Below are 20,431 nucleotides of genomic sequence, written 5' to 3' on the forward strand. Positions count from 1 at the left end.
ATGAGCAAGGTTTATTGAATAATCTCAGTTTTGTACATTTTGACGCTTCGACTTCATCTAAACAGCACAAATCCAACAAGTGGTGTTATACCAAACCGATTCACATGAGCATCCTATAAAACATTGAAACTAAAATGTTCTGTCTTATCTGTGAAGACAAATGTTCCATGAATGCCCGCAATTATAAGATTAAACAACAATCAAAATAAAACATTTTTAAAAAATCTAATAAAAATGAATGATTATGCAAAATGATTTGATTACTGGGCAGACACAAGTAAAGTCAGTTCAGCTCAGCCACATGCGTTCTCCTTGTCATCAGTACATTGCATGGTGTCAGACATTATTAAAACAATAAATGGTGGATTGTTGAGGCCCCTGGGTGCTCTCAGCTTGGAGGGAAACCTCAGAGAAATCAGAAAACCTAAAGTGTGCCACTTGATGATGCAATCAAGGTATTCAACATGTTCGCATTTAATGACAATATTGACAAATCCGAGGTCTTAAAAAAGCTATTTGCCAAATACTGCAAACCACGAAAAAACCTGACATACCTCTGACATTTATTCTTCACAAAGAGCACATGGCCTAACAGAGTCTGCTGACACTTATGTGACAGACTTAAAACATATAGCAAAGCATTGTGAATTTGGAGAGCTGACAGAGTAACTGATAAGGGACTGTATTGTTTGTGCTATCACAAATGACCAAATTAGAGGCAGGTTGCTAGGGGTACCTGATATAATCCTACAAAGAGCAGTTTTTGCCGTGCCAACAATGTGAGTCAATTAAAATCACTGCAAGAAGAAACAGAAATTCCCAAGCATAAAATTCATATGCAAAAGAATGTGAAAAAGGAAAAAAAAAAACATATTCAGCCAAAGAAAGATAAGTCTCAGCAGAACGCACAAAACGTGAATATAAGCACAAACCAAAGAAATACCCTGCAGATGGACAGGTATGCAAGGCCTGTCACAAAACTAATCATTTTGCAAAGAAGTGCGTGAGTCGTGGACAAACAGATGGAGAAACAATGCTGGAAAATGATGATGATCAAGATGACAAAAGTTCCTTGAAACCGTTGGAATAAAAGAAACTGAACTGTACCCAATTAATGAGAAGGATGAAGTGAAAAAGAGAGAACTATGGCCTGGAGTGAAACTGGAGTGCACTGAAACCCTTTAGCTCAACAACCAGAAACTGACTGTAAAGTTAGACACAGGTGCAGACTGTAATGTCAAATCATGCTGTGATCTGGAGGCATTGAAGACTGACAATAAAGGATACGAGAACATCAGACGTAAACTAATGACATATTCAAGCCACAAGATGTCGCCCTTGGGTAAGCAAAGCCATGAATGCCAATACAGAGACATGCTGTACACTCGAGTTGCAGGTCATCTTACTGTTTTTAAAAAGGATGTACGAAATAAAAGAATATACCTCAGCAGATGAGTGAATTTGAAGATTTGTTTACAGGTCTGGGTTGGGTTCCAGGAGTCCACCACATTCAGACAAAGCCTGAGGTCATGCCATTGATTCATCCTCCCAGGACAGTTCCATTGGCCCTGAAAAAAGACACTGAAGAGAACTGAAACATATGAAAGAGATGGGGGTCTTCAAAAAACAGACTGAGTATGGTGACAATAAGGAAGGGTCTGCATACACCCTCAAGATCTAAACAAGAGAACACTATCCTCTCGAAACACTTCAGGAAGTTCTTACAAAAAATGCCCAGAGCCAAGATATTCTCAGTGGTGGATGCCAATCAGGGTTTTTGGCAGATTTGGCTGGATGATGAGAGCTCTAAGCTCTGTAAATTTAACTCACCCTTTGGGAGGTACAGCTTTTCAAGACTTCCATTTGGGATTTTATCAGCCCCAGAGGCGTCCCAAAGGTGTTTATCTCAGCATCTAGAACGAATGTGAGGAGTTGTTAATGTAATGGACGACATTGTTGTGTGGGAGAAGACAAAGACTCGCATGACAGCAGACTGAGAAAGCGGTAAGAAAAACTGAGAAGCACATACCTGAAACGGAACAAAGAAAAAGTGAGAGCTATTCTTGAGATGCCAGAGAGGCAAGGTGCAGTACAGCAAAGTTCATCCCAATTTACACTGTACATGCTTTTAGAGCATGCCTTATTTGTTGGAGCGTGTCGGGCAGCAGCTCAGACTGTGTATGATCTGCTTGTGAGTGTTTTCAGGTGCATTGATGGTGTGTTTGTTGTGAAGACACGCGAGTCGAAATGATGTGGCAAACCTGAAAGAACATAATGTGTATATTCTGCACATACATTTAAAAGCAAACTACTATTTTTCCATTTATTAAATAAACATTAAAAGAACTCATGTTGCGGTGATACACAGGTTATGGAAATGTGTTGATGATTTTAATAATGATAATAAGCATACTAAGAGTGAGGTATAGTTAAACTGAATATAACATTTGTGACCTTGTCATAAGGGTAAATTTTTTGAAATTGAGATTTATGATATTTATATACATGGAAGCTGAATAAATGAGCTTTCCATTGATGTATGGTTTGTTAGGATAGGACAATATTTGAAAATCTGAGGGTGCAAAAAAACACAAAAAAACAAACAAAAAAAATTAAACAAGGTAAAAGGGTGTTGTTTTACACTACCGCTGAGAATTTTTAACCAAAGTATATTATAGACTTTTCATTAAAACCCTTAAGAATCATATCAGCTTGTGGAAAATGTGATGACCCCTTGAAGAGGAGAACTCTTAGCGGTAAGATAAAAAGTTTTTAATAATAATAAGTTTTGTAGTGAGAAGAGAGTTTTTATAAACCTGTTGTGAGCAAAGAATCGGTTCCAATGGCACCCTGTGGTTTTCCACTAAAATAAAAACTTGGTGTTTTAATATTAGAAAATGAACAAGAAATTAATGTTAATATTTTAATTTTTGTTTCATTATAAAATCATTGTTACTATTTATTATTTAATGACGGTGGGAATGTAGGCTGTGCTGTGTGTTAGATAATCGTGGTACTACACAGCAACTCAGACCACTGCACATAATGCTCATTCCACTGGCAGGAGACCTGTGCAGACAACAGAAAACACATGCTGAGAATGCAAAGAAATATACATTCAACTTTTAGTGAGTGATATTAGGCGTTCATTTACTTTTTTGGGCAGTTAGGTTTTTTTTGGAGGCATTAAAAAGATGTGTGAGATTTAGTGTTAGTGGATGTTACCACTCATTTGTCCTCTCATTGTAGCGCTCCACATCAGATGTTTGGATAAACCCAACGTACCCTCCGACAGCAAACAACTGATGATCCACAACCTGGATTTTGAAGAAGATTTTAAAAAAAATGTTCATCTAAAGTTCTTACCTTTATATGAATGAATCGATTAAACAATTTGCTAAACTCATAAAGCAAATAAAGCTAAACTCATAGCACATGCAGAAATGGAGTTCACTGCATTCACTGTGGACTGAGACATGGAAAACACCGGATCATGAGCTGATCACATGTGCACTTCGAAAGGCATGGCGAAAAACAGACTTGATAAGGGAATAACACCATATTATGCTTGCAGTTTTAGTTCACATGACAGATACTGTACCAAAGCAATGGGCCATAACACAACTGTAAAGAACTTTCATGTTAGAATGAGAAGTTGAAATGTCGTGGGACAGATTAGACTGAATGAATGAATGAGTGAATGAATGAATGGGATACACTGCACAATATAAAATGTGTTGACTCCTGGATTTAGGTAGATATTTTTATAGTCCAACACGTTGGGCAATCTTTACTCATTTTGACGTTTCCATGAAGCCTTCTGGAGTTTTTCAGATGGAACTTTCTACTTATTGTCAATATGGGACCAATTAATTGTCCACATCTCACCCCAATGCCAAAGTTGCTGCGTGGACTGTGCATGGAAGCAATATCACACCAGATGTTTCTTTGCGGGTTGTATGCTTCTGCACTCCACAGACGACTGCCACCTGCAGAACCGTCATAACCACCGACCTTTAAAAAACACATCTTTTTTAATTTATGCCTTCTGTGCCATCCTTGCATGCATTTACATACGTGCAACCTTTAAACTGTAATTGCTCCCATGATTCTGTACGTGTGTAAGGGTTGTTATTACAGATAACTAAAACTATTACAATAAACTGTTTTTGAAATAAAATGTTAAAAAATTAAAACTTATTTTCAGCAAGGCAACATTTCTAATTTTCATTTAGTTTAACTTAAATCAATCAAAACTGTGCAATTATTTTCTAGGAAACGCATAAAGTGCTATTAAAAATTCTTAAAAACTAGAAAAATCTAGACGTAAATATACTTTTTAATTTGTTTAATACTTTTCAATTAGTTTTAGTTTAATCCGTACTAAAATGATGTGCAAGAACGTTAAACTGAAAAAATAAATACAATTTTAAGAATGTTTTTTAAAAAAATTATTTAAAAAACAATTTAGTTGGACTGTGGAATAAAACGATGTACAAAAAAAAAAAACAATTAAATGATGAAATCTTTAACAAAAATGAAATCATAAAATACAGTTTGTAAAAAACTCAAATGCAAAATATTGATAAAAATTATAATAGTATTTCAATGACTTGAAAATAACACTGATGTGTGTTTATTACTCACAGCATAGACTAGACCCCCATAAGCAATGACACCAAGACCGACGCGACGGCTTCTCATTGGAGCGATTAGAGTCCATTGATTGGTCTCAGGGTGAAAACTCTCGGCAGAGAAGAGACACTCTCTCCCAGTATAGCCACCGCAGATATAAATCTGCCAAACACACACAAAAATAATATGCATTATGTTACCAATTGTTCAGAAAAACAACACATATTTCATACGCTATTCTGTTTCTCATTTACAGTATTCTCAAACTATAGTCCACCATTTCTCCATTTCACCTGTCCTTCTACTTTAAAGGCCATTGGTGGATATTCTTACCCTGCCCTGTAGTGAGGTGGCGCTGGCGTCACTCCTCCGCTCAATCATGGGTGCGGTCCTTGTCCACTGGTTGGTTTCTGGCTTGTAGCGTTCGACTGAATTTAGACGTTCATACCCATCACAGCCACCCATGGCATAAATGAGCCCATCCAGAACAGCAACACTAACATAGCATCGCCGTTCATACATGGGACCCACCTACAACACAACATATAAATTCAAATTTATTAAAAGTAAATTAAAAAACATTAATGAAGGTAACACTGGTTATTTTGGTCCAAAGATGATATTATATTATATTATATTATATTATATTATATTATATTATATTATGGTTAATATAGTTAATTAAAACTAAAGCTGTACAAAAAGGACATTTCATGAAATAAAATAAAAATGTGGAAGTTTAAAAAAAACATAAATAAAACCTAAACTTATTTGTAAAATAAATAAAAACCTTAAACTTATTTTATTTCAGCTAGCAAGACAACATTTCTTATTTTCATTTAGTTCAAAACTATTATATAATATTATATTATATTGTGTTTCTAGTCAAATTAACATATTTTCGGAGTCGATAATGCAACGTTAATCCTACGCACATTTTTATAATTATACGGAAAAAGTTTTCATTCAGTTGATCTTTTTTTAGCCCGTTTTAACATGGATTTCTATGGAGACTGGAACACGAAAGCATCTAAACATTAGAACCCGTCATGGTGCCACTCATTAGTTACTCAGAAAAAAGGTGGATACATTATATTCATGAATTAAACTATATCAAAAACTCCAATAATTGTTGGAATTTAATTAATTAATTTATTATATTTTTTTTATTTTTTGGGTCATGTTATTATTTGAAGTAACTTGGAGCACCTTCATGTAGTACTCCTGAATCAAAGTGCAATCTGATACCCATTAGATTTTACAACAGTAATTTTTGTACAGGAAGCTACATTAAAGTTACCTGTTGACCTACAGCATTACTCACCTCATGCCAAGTTTGAGTGGTTAGATTGAGTTTCCTAACACTGTTAAAATACTGTACTCCGTCAAAACCACCAACACAGTAGACATCCTCATTCAGGACAGCTGTGCCATGATAGGCTCTTGGATGCTCGTCCTGTAGAGGGAGTCTAACCCAGCTGTCTGCATTTGAATCATATGCCTCAATTATTTTGGTGGGACAGTCGCAGCTCCATCCCCCGATGGCCAGCAGGATCTCAGAACGGACGTTGTCTGAGCTGGTGGGTGCATCTGAATCCATGTCAAACTACACATACATTCAGCAAAATGAAGACAAATGATTTAAGACACTAAGTCTTGTTTTATGAAAAAAAAAAAAATAATAATAATAATAATAATAAATAATAATAATAATTATTATTATTATTATTATATAAAACTTAAACTATTTTTTTTTTATTTCAGCTTTCAATTTCAGCAACATGTCCTAGTTTCATTTAGTTTAATTTGATGTACTAAAATAATAAACATAAATGAATAAAACTGTATAAATAAAAACTTTTTTTTTTTTTATCAAAAACGAATAAAATGACATAACACAAATAAATTACTTTAGATAAATTAATTAAATGACTTTAATATTAAAATAAACATATGTAAATATTAAATATATTTTGATCGTTTGTCACAAGAGAGGACTAACACCCGACCCGTTATCCGACAGCAACACTAAATTAATTCCGTACCCGACCCGTTTGACATAAAACCGCGACCCGAACACCATTCAGAGTGTGAACACAAGCGCGGAACCGTGTGAGAGCAGCTGCCTGTCAGCGTGTACCGAACTGAGTCCAAACAGAAACCGCAACCCGCCCGATTATTCCACCCGTTACCGCAAATATTTGGAACTTCCATCGCCCATTTTTACCCGGTCACACTTACCTGACTCTCTCTCGAAGTTTGTCGGGTCGGTCTGTCTGTCCAGCGTGAACATGACAGTTAGTCTTAATAAAATTCTAAATCCAACAGCCAGCTTGTTTACGTTTGTCTGTGCAGTGTTAATTGGCATATAATGATACAGATATTAGCAGAGAGTTTAGCACTAATTAGTATAATAATAAATAATACTCTTTTGGGTCAACATTAGATGTAATCTTGATTTAATCCTATTAGAACCGATTAATATTTCCAAATGTGCACATGTTAAATTGTTCCTCTTTATCTGTCAAAATAACGAACACTAGGGACTTAAGTGAGTGTTTTAAACAAAATCACAATCATAGCAACGCATTAATAATGAAATGAACAACTTTAACGGCATAAAATTCATTACCCACATACATTTCTATGTTTACCTCACAAATCTCCGTATTCAGAAGAAAGAAAGCACCTCCAAACCGTTACCGGACGAATCTAGAATGATTGACAGCTCATTAGTTATGCAACATTCCAACGATCTCATTGGCCAGTTTTATAGTTGTTTATGGTTTAAATACTAAAACAAGATATCATTATAATCAAAATAATTAACAACATGTGGAGTAAATAATGCTGACTTATTCACTAGCGTCTACTCACTTAAAATAGTTGGGTTAAAAATGGTTACTAGCACCTACCTAATGTTGGGTTATTTTAACCCAGTGGATTGGGAACACTCTTAAAAATGAAGGTGCTTCACAATGCCATAGAAGAACCTTTTTTGTTTTAATGATTCCATAAAGAATCTTTAACATCTGAAGAGCCTTTCTGTTTCACAATAGGTTCTTTGTGGTGAAAGAAGGTTTTTCAGATTATAAAAAAGTAAGAAAGAGATGGTTCTTTAAAAACCCGTTGAGTGAATGGTCCTTTGTGGAACCAAAAATGGTTCTTCTATGTCAGGGGTCACCAAACTTGTTCCTAGAGGGCCGGTGTCCTGCAGAGTTGAACACAGACATAAGATGATGACATACTTCAGTGTTCAAAATATTATTAAAATCTCACTTGTTATTATCTATCAACTGAAAAACAGAGACATGCATTTTGGTTATGTTTTGTGGGTACTAAATACTATTCTTATTAACTAACTGGTTTTAAAACAGTACACCAAAAATGACACTATGAAAAATATTAAACATAAATCATTCCAATAGCAAACAAATCAAACCAGTATTACATTATAACAAGATTATGACTTCACATAAACACATACAAAAATAAACATGAGAACATGATAAATAAAACAAACATCAACTACTATATGAATATTTTAAACCCATTTTTATTGTACATAATATTTTTATTTTCACAAACTATTACATTACGTATATATATATATATATATATATATATACACAGACACACAGACACACACACACACACACATATATATATATAGTCACGGGGGCGGAGCAAAGCGACAGACACAGTGGGCGTGACGTCAGGCCTCGGAGAGGCTTTTATTAAACAATAAAACAAAGTGTCCAAAAAAGGGGAAAAAGTGTCAAAACAAAAGGGGGATCTGGTGTCCTCGAAGTGACGGGGTTCCGTGAAGGAGGGGTAGTGTTCCAAAAGGGAAGGGTCCAGGTAAGGGGCGGAGTCCGGCGGCCGCACGCGCTCCCCGCTCAGGTCCGGGGTGCGAGGGGCGGCGGCTTCTCTAGCGGCATCGTCCTCCTCCACCTACGCGGCGCTTCTGGGGGATAACACGGCCCGGCATCCTGGCCCGTCAGCCGTTACGGGTGCGGTCCTCATCCGGACCCGCGGGGTCCGGCAACTGTGCGGCGCTGGTTCCCTCTTCACCCCTTCCTGGACCCACGAGGACACCAGCGTGCATGCACGGGGAAGAGACCGGTCTCCTGAGGAGAGGCGCGCTCGGCATTTTAACAGCGGCGGTGATGAGGCTTCATTCACATCAGGTGTGCCTCATCACACGCCGCCAGACCTGGATGTTTCGGCGCCCCTCCTCCTCCCACACGCCCACTCCCGTCGGGAGCCTGGTGAAGGGCGGCGATTACCGACGGGGTGCAGCTGACAATAAGGGGGGGAGGCAGTCGACTCGTCACATTCCCCCCCCCAAGCGACATCCCCGTCATCCGGTCGCCGCCCACGCAGGAGTGCTACCTTCCTCAACCAGGCTCCAGCGGTCGGAGTGGGCGGGGATTCCTCTCCGGGCGACTCCCTCTCGCAACGCCACCGGACCGGGGACAGAGAAACCGGAATTTAGTCGACAGCCTCAACCAACCGCAGGGTAAGTGATATTAAATGAAACAAGTCACTTACCCCTTTAGCGGCTGGGAGGCCGTCACCGTCGTCTCTCCGTCCTCCGGGTCCGAATCTCCATTGACTTCTTTTGCGAGCGAGAGGGGATGACGTCACCAGGTGATTCCCACTGCACTGCCTAAGCTCCGCCCACGCCTGCATTCTCCACCACTTGTCACGGGGGCGGAGCAAAGCGACAGACACAGTGGGCGTGACGTCAGGCCTCGGAGAGGCTTTTATTAAACAATAAAACAAAGTGTCCAAAAAGGGGGAAAAAGTGTCCAAAACAAAAGGGGGATCTGGTGTCCTCGAAGTGACGGGGTTCCGTGAAGGAGGGGTAGTGTTCCAAAAGGGAAGGGTCCAGGTAAGGGGCGGAGTCCGGCGGCCGCACGCGCTCCCCGCTCAGGTCCGGGGTGCGAGGGGCGGCGGCTTCTCTAGCGGCATCGTCCTCCTCCACCTACGCGGCGCTTCTGGGGGATAACACGGCCCGGCATCCTGGCCCGTCAGCCGTTACGGGTGCGGTCCTCATCCGGACCCGCGGGGTCCGGCAACTCGTCCTGCGGCGCTGGTTCCCTCTTCACCCCTTCCTGGACCCACGAGGACACCAGCGTGCATGCACGGGGAAGAGACCGGTCTCCTGAGGAGAGGCGCGCTCGGCATTTTAACAGCGGCGGTGATGAGGCTTCATTCACATCAGGTGTGCCTCATCACACGCCGCCAGACCTGGATGTTTCGGCGCCCCTCCTCCTCCCACACGCCCACTCCCGTCGGGAGCCTGGTGAAGGGCGGCGATTACCGACGGGGTGCAGCTGACAATAAGGGGGGGAGGCAGTCGACTCGTCACAATATATATATATATATATGTATATATATATCACAAACTTTTTTAACTTTTCAAATGTGATAATATGTTTGTGCTTTTGTAAATGCATCTTTAATAAGCCTTATCATTTTCCATTTAAGCCTCTTTTTGAGCATAAACGTAATTACATTCTGAAAACATAATTGTTGCATGTCTAATTATTTAGTTGTATTATCATTTATTCATTTCTTGGTGTACTTTTACTGAAGTGCTATAGTTAAGACGTGTATGGGGTTTTGACACTGGAACTTTCAGGAACGTTTAAAATTGTGTCAAATGTAAAATCTATATATATAGTAGATTATATAGTATCTATATTATATAGTAGATACAATCAGTATTACACACTAAAAAATCCTGGGTTATTTTTTTTTTACCCAAATGCTGGCTTGAGCATTTTGTGTAAATCTTTTGGGTTATTTTTTTAGTGTTTGGGTAGTTATAGTTTTACCCAGCTCCTGGGTCAGTCATAACAACCCGTTTGGGTAGTTTTTGTATTACTCAGATCCTGGGTCAGACATAACCCAGCGGCTGAGTTTTTTATAGCAGGGATTTTGTGTCGAGAGAGCAGTTCTAAGTGCCATTGAATTGATGCATTTCTTTGGTACAAAAAGGGGTTTGTGTACATTTTATTTTATATATAAAATAATTACTGTGCTGTATATCATTCAGTTTCATGCAGAGCAACATGCATGCGTGTGATGTGAATCGCCTAAATGTCGTGTGATGGAAAGCCTGATACTCTGCATAAAATAAACAATTTTATTCATAAAGATACAGAATACAAATATTTTGGATGTTAAAATATTTCCTCAGAGCTGTTTACTGTTTGTTTTTGGGAAGGTTGTGAAAGCAGTCACAGTATATTTCGGCTAAATGCGGGGGCGACGGTCTTAGCCGTGAGCAGTTCCCCACCGAACACGAGTCCAGCTCGGGCACGAGAGCCAGCGCCGTTACGTGGAAACAGAATAACAGAGACATTCCGACAAGCTGAGAATCTGATTCCTATAGAGGGTAATGATCAGAATCAGAATATTATTCCAAAATAAGGTGGAAAAAAAGTACAAAATCATTTCACTTCCTTCCTGGAGGCCAGAGCAAAACATCTACACTAACAAAATGTCTGTATGTCTGAGAAACAGACAACCTCTCAAGGACAACTGTGTTTTTTTGCTGGGCTGTGACATTAGCCCAACACTTGATCTGTTTTTGGCCTGGACGGCTGCATGCGACTTTGCTGTCTCCTCTAATTTTTGTCTACATAAAAAACATTTGTATGAGCGAACACCAAACTGTTTTTTAAGTGGTGGCAACAGCAGCTTAATGCAAGCAGATCCAAGCAGGTCTGTTGCTGAGAGAAGCAGCAGTGTCGCACATTTACAGATCTGTCCAGATGTCAAAGAGAAACGCTGTCTTCACACAGAAACGCAAGAGAGATGAGGGTGAGAAAGAGAAGTGCTGAGAGAGACACAATCAGTGTGATATACCCACACACATCCACATCAAGGACACAAATGCAGGATGGAGAGCTGAATTTACAGTTTATCATGAACCTGGAGGAAAGGAAAAATCCTTTCGTTTCTCTCACTGAGGCAGTCATAAGATTAAATGGAGGTTTCTCCTGAGAAAAAGACAAATCCATTAAATGACAGTCCATGTTTACAGGTGTCTACGGTGGAATATACTTAACCCTTACATAAACTCTCTCTCAACAGTACAAGCTGTTCAAATCAGCACAGAACTGAACTCTTTTAATGTGCCATTATCAAAAACGCACAGTACAGTTACCATTCAAACAACCCTCCTGAAGTGCGGCGCTCAAGGTCTAGTAGACAGCTGTATAGAAGAAAAAAATACTGAATTTGTCCCTGTACTTCCTGTTTGACTTTGTCATGCTATGACATTTCCTCCTGCATTCTGATCTGACGTCCTGACATCATGCAGGTTAATAGGGACCTATCATGCAATAAGGTGTTTGAACACAGTTGTGTGGCCGCAGTGTGTGAAAACAACCAGCCTAGAATTACATATTTTAACAATGTCCCCATGAAAACAGTAAAGAGAAAAGAATAGCTGTTTGAGAGAGAGAGACATTGTCAGAATTATATTGGCACCCTAAAAAAATAGTACCAAAGAGCATTGGGAACATAAATCTGTATTTATTGTTTGTCTTTCTGATCTTTCTTAAAAAAAAAAAAAAAAAAAAAAAAAGTAAAAGTAAATTATATATATATATTTATATCACAAAAATCTTTTCTTTTTTTTTAACAAAATCACATTATGAAAATATTTTTTTCTCTAATACACATTGGCCTAGAAATTATTATGAGTAAAATCTTTGAAGATCTACTGTACATTCCCATTTACATTTACATTTTAGGACACCAGGGTGACTAAATATATACAGGAATATAAATATGAGGGAACACAAAGGTCAATTCCCTTTATCATCCATCATAATGACACAAAAAAATAGAGTTCTGCAGATAGTTCCAATCAACAGGAAATGTTAACAATCTGCCTACAGTGATTTGTCTGTGTCTAAACTGTCTTAATGCAGTGTGAGGAACAAAGTTTGAGTGGCACAAGACTTTCCAAGGATCACAGCTGGAGAATTGCAGAAAATAGTCTTGGAGTCATAATGAGCTATGGTTGGATCTTCCAGCAGAACAATGAATCAAAAGGACCATCAAAATTAACAAAAAAAAAAAAAAAAATGGGACACTGAGCACAAAATGAAGGTTCTGCCATGGATGTCCCAGTTCCCTGACCTAAACCCTATAGAAAACTGAAGACAAGAGAGTTTATCATGAGTTGGGAATCTGAAGGGTCTGGAGTGAATCTGGATGAAGGAATGGTATATGATCTCTTGTCAAGTGTTTTTCAGAGTCATCAGGCATTATAGGATAGACCATAGCTGTTAAATTGGCCAAAGGAGGTTGCAAAAAGTATTGAATAAAAGGGTGCTATTAATTGTGGCCAATGTGTGAGAGAAAAAACTTTCATAGTGACATTTCCATTCCTTTTCATTATACTTAAAGTAAAATTACCAGTGCAGATTTATTTTCACAGGCTTCTTTGTTTACATCCACCAAGGATACCAATCATTTTGATATATGAAGACTGGAAACACAATGTTAATCTGAAGTTAAACCTGCCTCCTGGTAGGTTTAATTTAAGCTTCAATTTAGTCCTGAAGTAGCTCTAGTCTTCCTTCAGGAAATCAGCCTATTAAATTCCTGACTAGACTAAATCTAAGACTATTTAAAACCATGACAAAGAAAGCAGATTACTGTTAATCTGGTTTAAAGGGCCACTTTAGTCTAGGACTAGGCTTAATCTCTGTCCGGGAAACCGCCCCATAAAGTTTGTGATAGCATGCGATGGCACCATAAGATCAGCTATGTCGTTTTTTTTTAATTACACCATGCTCCTCATTCGTGTAATTCATAAACGTGCATTTATACACCAGATGACTGACTTTTAAACCGAGTACAGTTTCTGTAAAAATAACAGGCTTGTACTAGTGAAACGTTTGCAAAGGCACTGGTATGCTGGAGCATGAGCATTTTAGATCATTATTTATAGCAAGCGTGAAAAAAACACTCCCTTTATAATCACTCTGATTTATCTTGTGTCTGGTTATTATGAATGGATGCAGGAGCACAGAGCAATCAGTGAACCACTGTTTTGAGTGGATTCTGACTAACTTTCTGACTAACGCTGTAACTGGCTACAACACTCAGTTCTCCAAAAAACACCTGAATAGAAACGTTTGCTGCTCCTCACAGAGCAGTATCAACACGCTACTGAAGGAGCAGTATTTTTGACTCCATAGCATTACTTCAGCGTAGTCCCTCCTGTCACATCTTGTTTTTTCTCTGTGTGTTTCGGGACGGTTTTAAACCCTGATTTGTGTGTAATGTAGAAGACAGCCTATCCTACTACATCTCAGCTGTCTTTAGTTACTCCTGTCTTACCGCTGAGAGACACTGAGAGCTTAGTGTGACTATTGCACATGATTGAAGCACATTATTTGCGGGGGCCATGAATGACTTCTCATTCTGTGTTGTAACCAGTAGAAACCGGGGGACGGGAAGGGTGATTTTTTTGAGGAAGGGACACAAAAAAAGATCTTCAAAGAGGCTGAATTTTGATCAGAGATGCATGAGTTTTGGAGAGGTATCCACGACAACAATCTCAAGAAGGGTGATACGAGGCTGTTGAGATGAAATTAAAAACCAATTTGTTCTGCCGATGATGGTGACGTGAGGTTACGATCGCATCAGCCAGGAGGGGCGGAGAGCAGTTTGGGATCGCAGTTATGATGTATCTGTATCAGCGACTCGAGTATCACTGATCGCTCTGAAATTGTGTTTTAACAGACTAGGATGAATCATCTTACGTGGGTGAATCACTTAAACACAGTTTAGAAAGCGTCGGCCAGCAGAGGTGAAACACACAGGAACCGGTCTCTTCAGTGGTGCGAGCTTTATTCTTGATCTCAGAGCAGTAATGAAAACATCAGTGTCTGCATTTCTCTATGCAGTGGATTTAATCATGGTACAATGTGTTCAGGTCCACGTGTATTACTCTACTGCTGATAGACAAAGGCGTATTCAGACCAACTGAACATGCAAAGTGGTGTGGACAATATCAACGATGGCTGCTCAAATCCAAGCAATTTACAAACGAGGAACATCACTAGCAATTCATCATCCGAGAGCAGCAAAGCCAACGGTGCTGCAATGACAAACTTCAGGAGTATACACAGTTCAAGTCAAGACCCAGACCCAGGGTTCGTACAGATACTGTAAAATGAAATTCCAGGACTTTCAAGGACTTTTCAAGCACTACTTTTCTGATTTTCAAGAACTTCAGTCAGAGATCTCACTTATCGAGCAATGTCTTCCATTTCTAATTCTAAAAAAGGAGAAACCGATAAAAATATGCTAATAAAAAAAATAAAATGAAGCACATGCTAAGTATTACTACTAAAGTATTACAAAGAGATTTGTGTTTGTTTCTCTTCTCTTTTTTTTTTTGTTTTGTTTTTTATAAATGTACGGTAATAATGGTTTAATGTTTTCTACTGTTTAAAAAAAAATCTGAAAAAAGATTCACGAAATTGCGCCGAAGTCCTGATCTGAAACAAATGATTCACAAACCAGCACTGAAGTCCCGATCTGAATCAAATGATTTACGATCTGCGCCCAAAGTTTCAATCCAAAGTAAAAGATTCTTAAACCCGCAACAAAGTCCCAATCTAAATCAAATGATTCGTGATCCGCCCTCTGAAGATTCAATATAAATGAAATGATTCACGAACCCCAACCGAAGTCCCAGTCTAAAAGAAATGATTTGTAATCCCACTCTGAAGTTCCAATCTAAATCAAATGATTCACAATCCACACTCTGAAGTCCCATTCTGAATTTGATTTACATCGGGATTTCAAATCGCATACCACAAATCATTTGATTTGAATCATCCAATTCGCTAAATGATTCACAAACCCGTTCCGATTTAAATCAAATGATTCACAATACGCGCTCTGAAGTCCCGACCTGAATCAAATGATTCGCAATACGTGATTTGAAGTCCTGATCTGAAACAAATGATTTGCGATACACAATCCAATTGTTACAAGTGATGTCGAAATTCAAAAATGAATGACTTTTAATTTGCTAGTGAATCTCAAATGAATGATCTTGAAATGAACTGCTCCAACATTAATGACTCAATCGATTTGGTTCATCTGTTGCTCTTTTCGAATATTCAGCCATGTTTACACGACACTGTCAGCACTACTACTGGCTTAGCTCGATTGTTTTCTGACATTAACTGAAATAAGCGCAAAAAGTTATGTTTTTTTGATTTGAGTGAATTTTGCGTGAAAAGATATGTGTTATGACAAAATTAAACTCTTATTTCATAGATACATTGTCTTCCAATAATTCAAGCTCTTTTCAAGTACCTCTTGCTATTTTCAAGGGTTTTCCAGGCCTTTCATTTCAAGTACTTCAAGCACCTTGTACGAACCCTGCAGACCAGTACCAGACCTTCTAAAACCCTGAGCCAGATCCAGAGCTGGTTCCAATCAGGAAAAAAAAACCCTGGCACATACAGTCAGATTTGTTCCTGAAGTGAGATGCGTGTACTGACGCGTGTGAGCATCAGCTCATCTGATCTGAAAATGACTCTGATCTTTAATGGTCGCTCCCATTAACACCAAATATAGGCTTCCATTAATATTTTATGTATTTTTTTTATTTCTAGTTAGAATAACTTTTAATAAATGTATTATTGGGGGACTTTTGGACAGAGATTAAGCCCAAAATAAAAACAAAACGTAACATTCCAGCACTCTTATAAATTATCCAAAATGAAATACAAACACACTACAGATGTTAAAGCCATTACAATCTATCCTTTGCAAGAATGGTGTTTTCTGTCTCCAGGGGACTGAAGAATCAGCCGTACGTCTGCAGATCAAACTCATGACTCCAGTGTTGTTTTGAGTCATCTTTAGGGATGTAAATATACGGCTAGTGCTTCTGCACACTTGCTGTCGAGCTGATGCTGAGTGCGTTTCTCTTGCAACTGCTGTTGAAGCGTCGGCCCCGAGGGGCTTCTGAGGGCCTCAGTGTGGTCAGAGCTGCACATCACAGTTCCTCTAACTGCTCTCTATTAATCTCTCTGCTCTGAATTCAAATGAATGAGCGTTACGAGCCTCTCCAGACGCTGCGGTGAGTGGGTCTTACAGGGAGCTGTGTTAGCTACTCACTTCATTAACAGCACTACCGCACAGGGCACAGAAATAAAAATACACTGTCCAACAGCGACACCAGCAGAGGAAGTTTCAGGGATAGGCAGACATTCACTTGCTGAATCCATTTTGATAGAGATATGGTAAAAATGAGAGTCGTTTTGGAAAACTAAAGTGTAAATTTTATAATGAACTGTTTACTTCTTATGTTAAAGGCGTCATCGGATGCAAACTTCACTTTTTCATGTTGTTTGAACATCAATGTGTGTTGTCAGTGTATGTACAAATCTACCCTATAATGATAAAAATCCATGCAGTGGTTTTTAATTAATCTGTAAAAATAATATCCCCTTTTTCAAAATGAGCCATTCTCAGATGCCTGTCGGTGTGCCGTCACACCCACAGAGGCCGCTCCCACCATAGTTGACATGAGCGTCTTACCTCAGATCAGCTGTAACAGTCCAACCTCTATTGTTTTGATCTAAGTTAGACAAGAATATCTCAGATTGAGTGATTGAGGTGTTGTGTTGCTGGATGTAATAATGAACATAGTGGTCGTCATTTACTCCCGACATCTGAGCCGCTGAAGATTCAGTAGATGACGTTTGTTTGTGAAGGGAATGCGCCTCCCGATCTACATATATCCGTCTATGTTCGCACGAATCATTCATGATCCAGCTTCACTTACAGCAGAAGTGAGTATAAGCGTTTTTTATGAATTGTTGTGATCGCCTTTCCTAATAACGTGGTAGTTAGGAAGTTTAGTGGCTGAATGCAGCTAATGTAAACAAGACCGTCTTTCCACAGCGAGAAGAGAGGGGTGGGGCGAGCAGAGCTCATTTGCATTTAAAGGAACAACCCCTTAGAATGAGATGATTTTTGCAGAGCTGATTTTGGCAAGGTAAAAAGGGTGTTGTTTTACAAAACCATTGAGGATTTTTAATCAAAGTATATTAGAGACTTTTCATTAAGACCCTAAAGAATCATATCAACTTGTGGAAAATGGGCATCCGATGACCCCTTTAAAATATTTCATTCCTAAATGTGCGATTCTGAAATGAAACCTAAATTCATTTTATTATTTTTCTTTTTTTCTTTCATTTGCTTTATCTCTCTGTTATAGTAAGTATTGTTAAAAATTGAAACTCAAAATGTAAGGACATTAATGCAATAAATGCATTAAACATAATAATTATAATCCCTGAAAGACAGTGACTTCCTGCCACCTTCTGGTGGTTTTAATTTCCTATTTAAAATAATTTCTTTTTACCATCATTTCATATTTCCATGTTCATAATTTATATTTAAAATTATTATTAATTTTATTTCAAAGCAGATATGACTTCCAAGTCAAGTCCCAGCTCATCGTCCTTTTTGATCCCAGTATTATATACATTGCTTTTCATTGTGTCAAGTGTCTACATACTTGGGCCAAATGTATAGAAGTCAATCATGTTAGTTGTAAAGAATAGCTTTAAAATGTTAATGTATATTCTCTCTTAAATTAGTTCTTGATTTACCACACCATTTTTAAGCTACATATTGATCTGCGAATAACTTTATTTTTTTTTACACATTCAGAGTTATCGGACTGCAAGCTAATTATTGTGTTAGCAAGTTTAAGTCATATACATCTTCTCTTTTATTTTCTTTTAACTCCTATATGAAAACACACAGTTTTAAAGCATTGTAAGATACAAAGGATGAGCGCACAACTAACTGAAATCAACACAGACAATGTGAATGCCCGCTATCAGTCAGGGAAGACTGCACAAAACATACACAGTCATAACACATTACAGCCTAAACTGTTATGGCAAGGTAAACATTAGTAGTTAAGTTTGCTTGAGGAAACATAATTACCTTTTTGAGATGCAAAGCGTGTGGAATAAAGTTCTCTGTTGTAACACTGGACACGGTTCAGAAAAGATCAATCACTGTCTGGACAGCTGAGATTTCACGATGGAGAGAGATCTGTTCAAAGACCTTCTGCGTCAAACCGCTTCTCTCTCATCAACAAAACTTCAGCAGAGATCAAACTGAGCCTCAATGAACTGCGTCAGGACTCTCTCGAAATGCGTGCAAGATTTAAGCTTAGTCTCATTAGCCAATACATTAAGCATCATCTACTTTTTACCAAGTCTTAAGCCTGATTCTTTCAGGAATCCACCAAACCACATACTTGATCCAGATATTTTACTAATCATAATGAATCCCTAGATATTTCCCCTTTTTGGGCTAATATTTTTTGGCACCTCAATCAGCACTTTACTTAAAGGAATAAAGGAGAATTAGCTAAAAATGTGTTCACCCTCAGGCCACTGAAGATGAGTTTGTTCATCAGATTTGTAGAAATATGTCATTCCATCACTGTCTCACCAGTGGATCCTTTGCAGTGAATGGGTGCCGTCAGAATGTCCAAACACAAGTAATCCACACCACTCCAGTCCATCAGTTAACATCTTGAGAAGACAAAAGCTGAAACAAATCCATCATTAAGACGTTTTTAACTAAAATACAAGACCATAATCCATAATAACACTTCCTCCAGTGAAAAAGTGGTCTGGTCTGAATCAGGAGAGATTCAGAGAACAACAAACTATCACTGTCCCTTTTTTATTATACACCCATATTGTTAAAATTCATTAAACTGGATCAACATTATAAAACTGACTGGAGATCAGTTCAGAGCATTTATTAGGCACTGGTTGGGGAGTTCACCAGATCAGCGCCCTCTAGCGGTGAACCAATGGAAATCAAAAAGTTTCAAACCAGTATGAAAGTGACGAAGCTTTGCTTGCTGAAATCATGTGACTTTGAGACACACTCTAAACCACTGAGCACCACACAGACACGCTGTTTTCATTCAAATCAAAGTGTAAATATACATAGAATACGTATCCGTGTGGTGTGGCTGACACAGAATGGCGTACTCAGTTTGCGTCCAGCAGATACTCTGAAAAATGACGTTATGCTGACGCTGAGGAGACGAATTGTTAAATATAATCTTTTTTTTTTTTTTTTTTTGCGTACAAAAAGTATTCTCGGCGCTTCATAAAATTCTAATTGAACCACTGATCACATATGGACTATTTTGACAATGTCTTTCATACTTTTCTGGGTCTTGACAGTGGTATTTACCTGGCAGTCAACGGGACAGTCACAAACCTCCTGGTTTCCATCCAAAATATCTTAATTTGTGTTCCAAAGATGAACAAAGTTTTTACAGGTTTGAACAACATGGGGGTAAGTGATTAATTTTGGGGTGGAGTAACCCTTGAAGCATTGTTTCAAAGTGTTCATCACTACCTCATGCTCTTCAGGGTAGAGGAGCGGGACAGTGAGCTGTTAACAGCTATGACAGCTTTCTGTGCTGTGTAAAGCAAATGTTCCTTGAAGGAACACTCCACTTTTAATTTGTTAAAAACAAATAGGCTCATTTTCCAACTCCCCTGGAGTTTTACCATTTTTGAATTCATTCAGCCAATATCCAGATCTGGCAGTAGCACTATTAGCATAGCTTAGAATAGATCATTGAATCTTATTAGACCGTTCGAATCTCGCTCAAAAATGACCAAAGAGTTTCGATTATTTTTCTATTTAAAACTTGACTCTTCTGTAGTTACATCGTGTA

The 20,431-nt window shown here is 38.5% G+C and overlaps 1 protein-coding gene across 1 annotated transcript; it reads right to left on the reverse strand.

Moving 5' to 3' along the window:
• Positions 1–2,966: 2,966 nt before the first annotated feature.
• Positions 2,967–9,330, reverse strand: LOC127183103 (kelch-like protein 10). The gene is made up of 8 exons (XM_051138921.1): positions 9,190–9,330; positions 8,891–8,899; positions 5,960–6,190; positions 4,969–5,166; positions 4,648–4,797; positions 3,889–4,014; positions 3,226–3,317; positions 2,967–3,069 (listed from the first exon to the last, which is right to left on the reverse strand). The coding sequence occupies exons 1-8, from the start codon at positions 9,328–9,330 to the stop codon at positions 2,967–2,969; spliced, it is 1,050 nt and encodes a 349-aa protein (XP_050994878.1).
• Positions 9,331–20,431: the final 11,101 nt, after the last annotated feature.

This window comes from Labeo rohita, chromosome 20 (assembly GCF_022985175.1).
Source record: "Labeo rohita strain BAU-BD-2019 chromosome 20, IGBB_LRoh.1.0, whole genome shotgun sequence".
Classification (NCBI taxonomy): Eukaryota; Metazoa; Chordata; class Actinopteri; order Cypriniformes; family Cyprinidae; genus Labeo; species Labeo rohita.

Coding starts and splice junctions, on each gene's coding strand:
- LOC127183103 (XM_051138921.1), bottom strand. CDS start 9,330: ATGCAGGCGTGGGCGGAGCTTAGGCAGTGCAGTGGGAATCACCTGGTG. Junction 4,798..4,968: donor CCACCTCACTACAGGGCAGG/GTAAGAATATCC, acceptor TGTGTTTGGCAG/ATTTATATCTGCGGTGGCTA. Junction 4,015..4,647: donor ATGGGGGTCTAGTCTATGCT/GTGAGTAATAAA, acceptor TGTTTTTTAAAG/GTCGGTGGTTATGACGGTTC.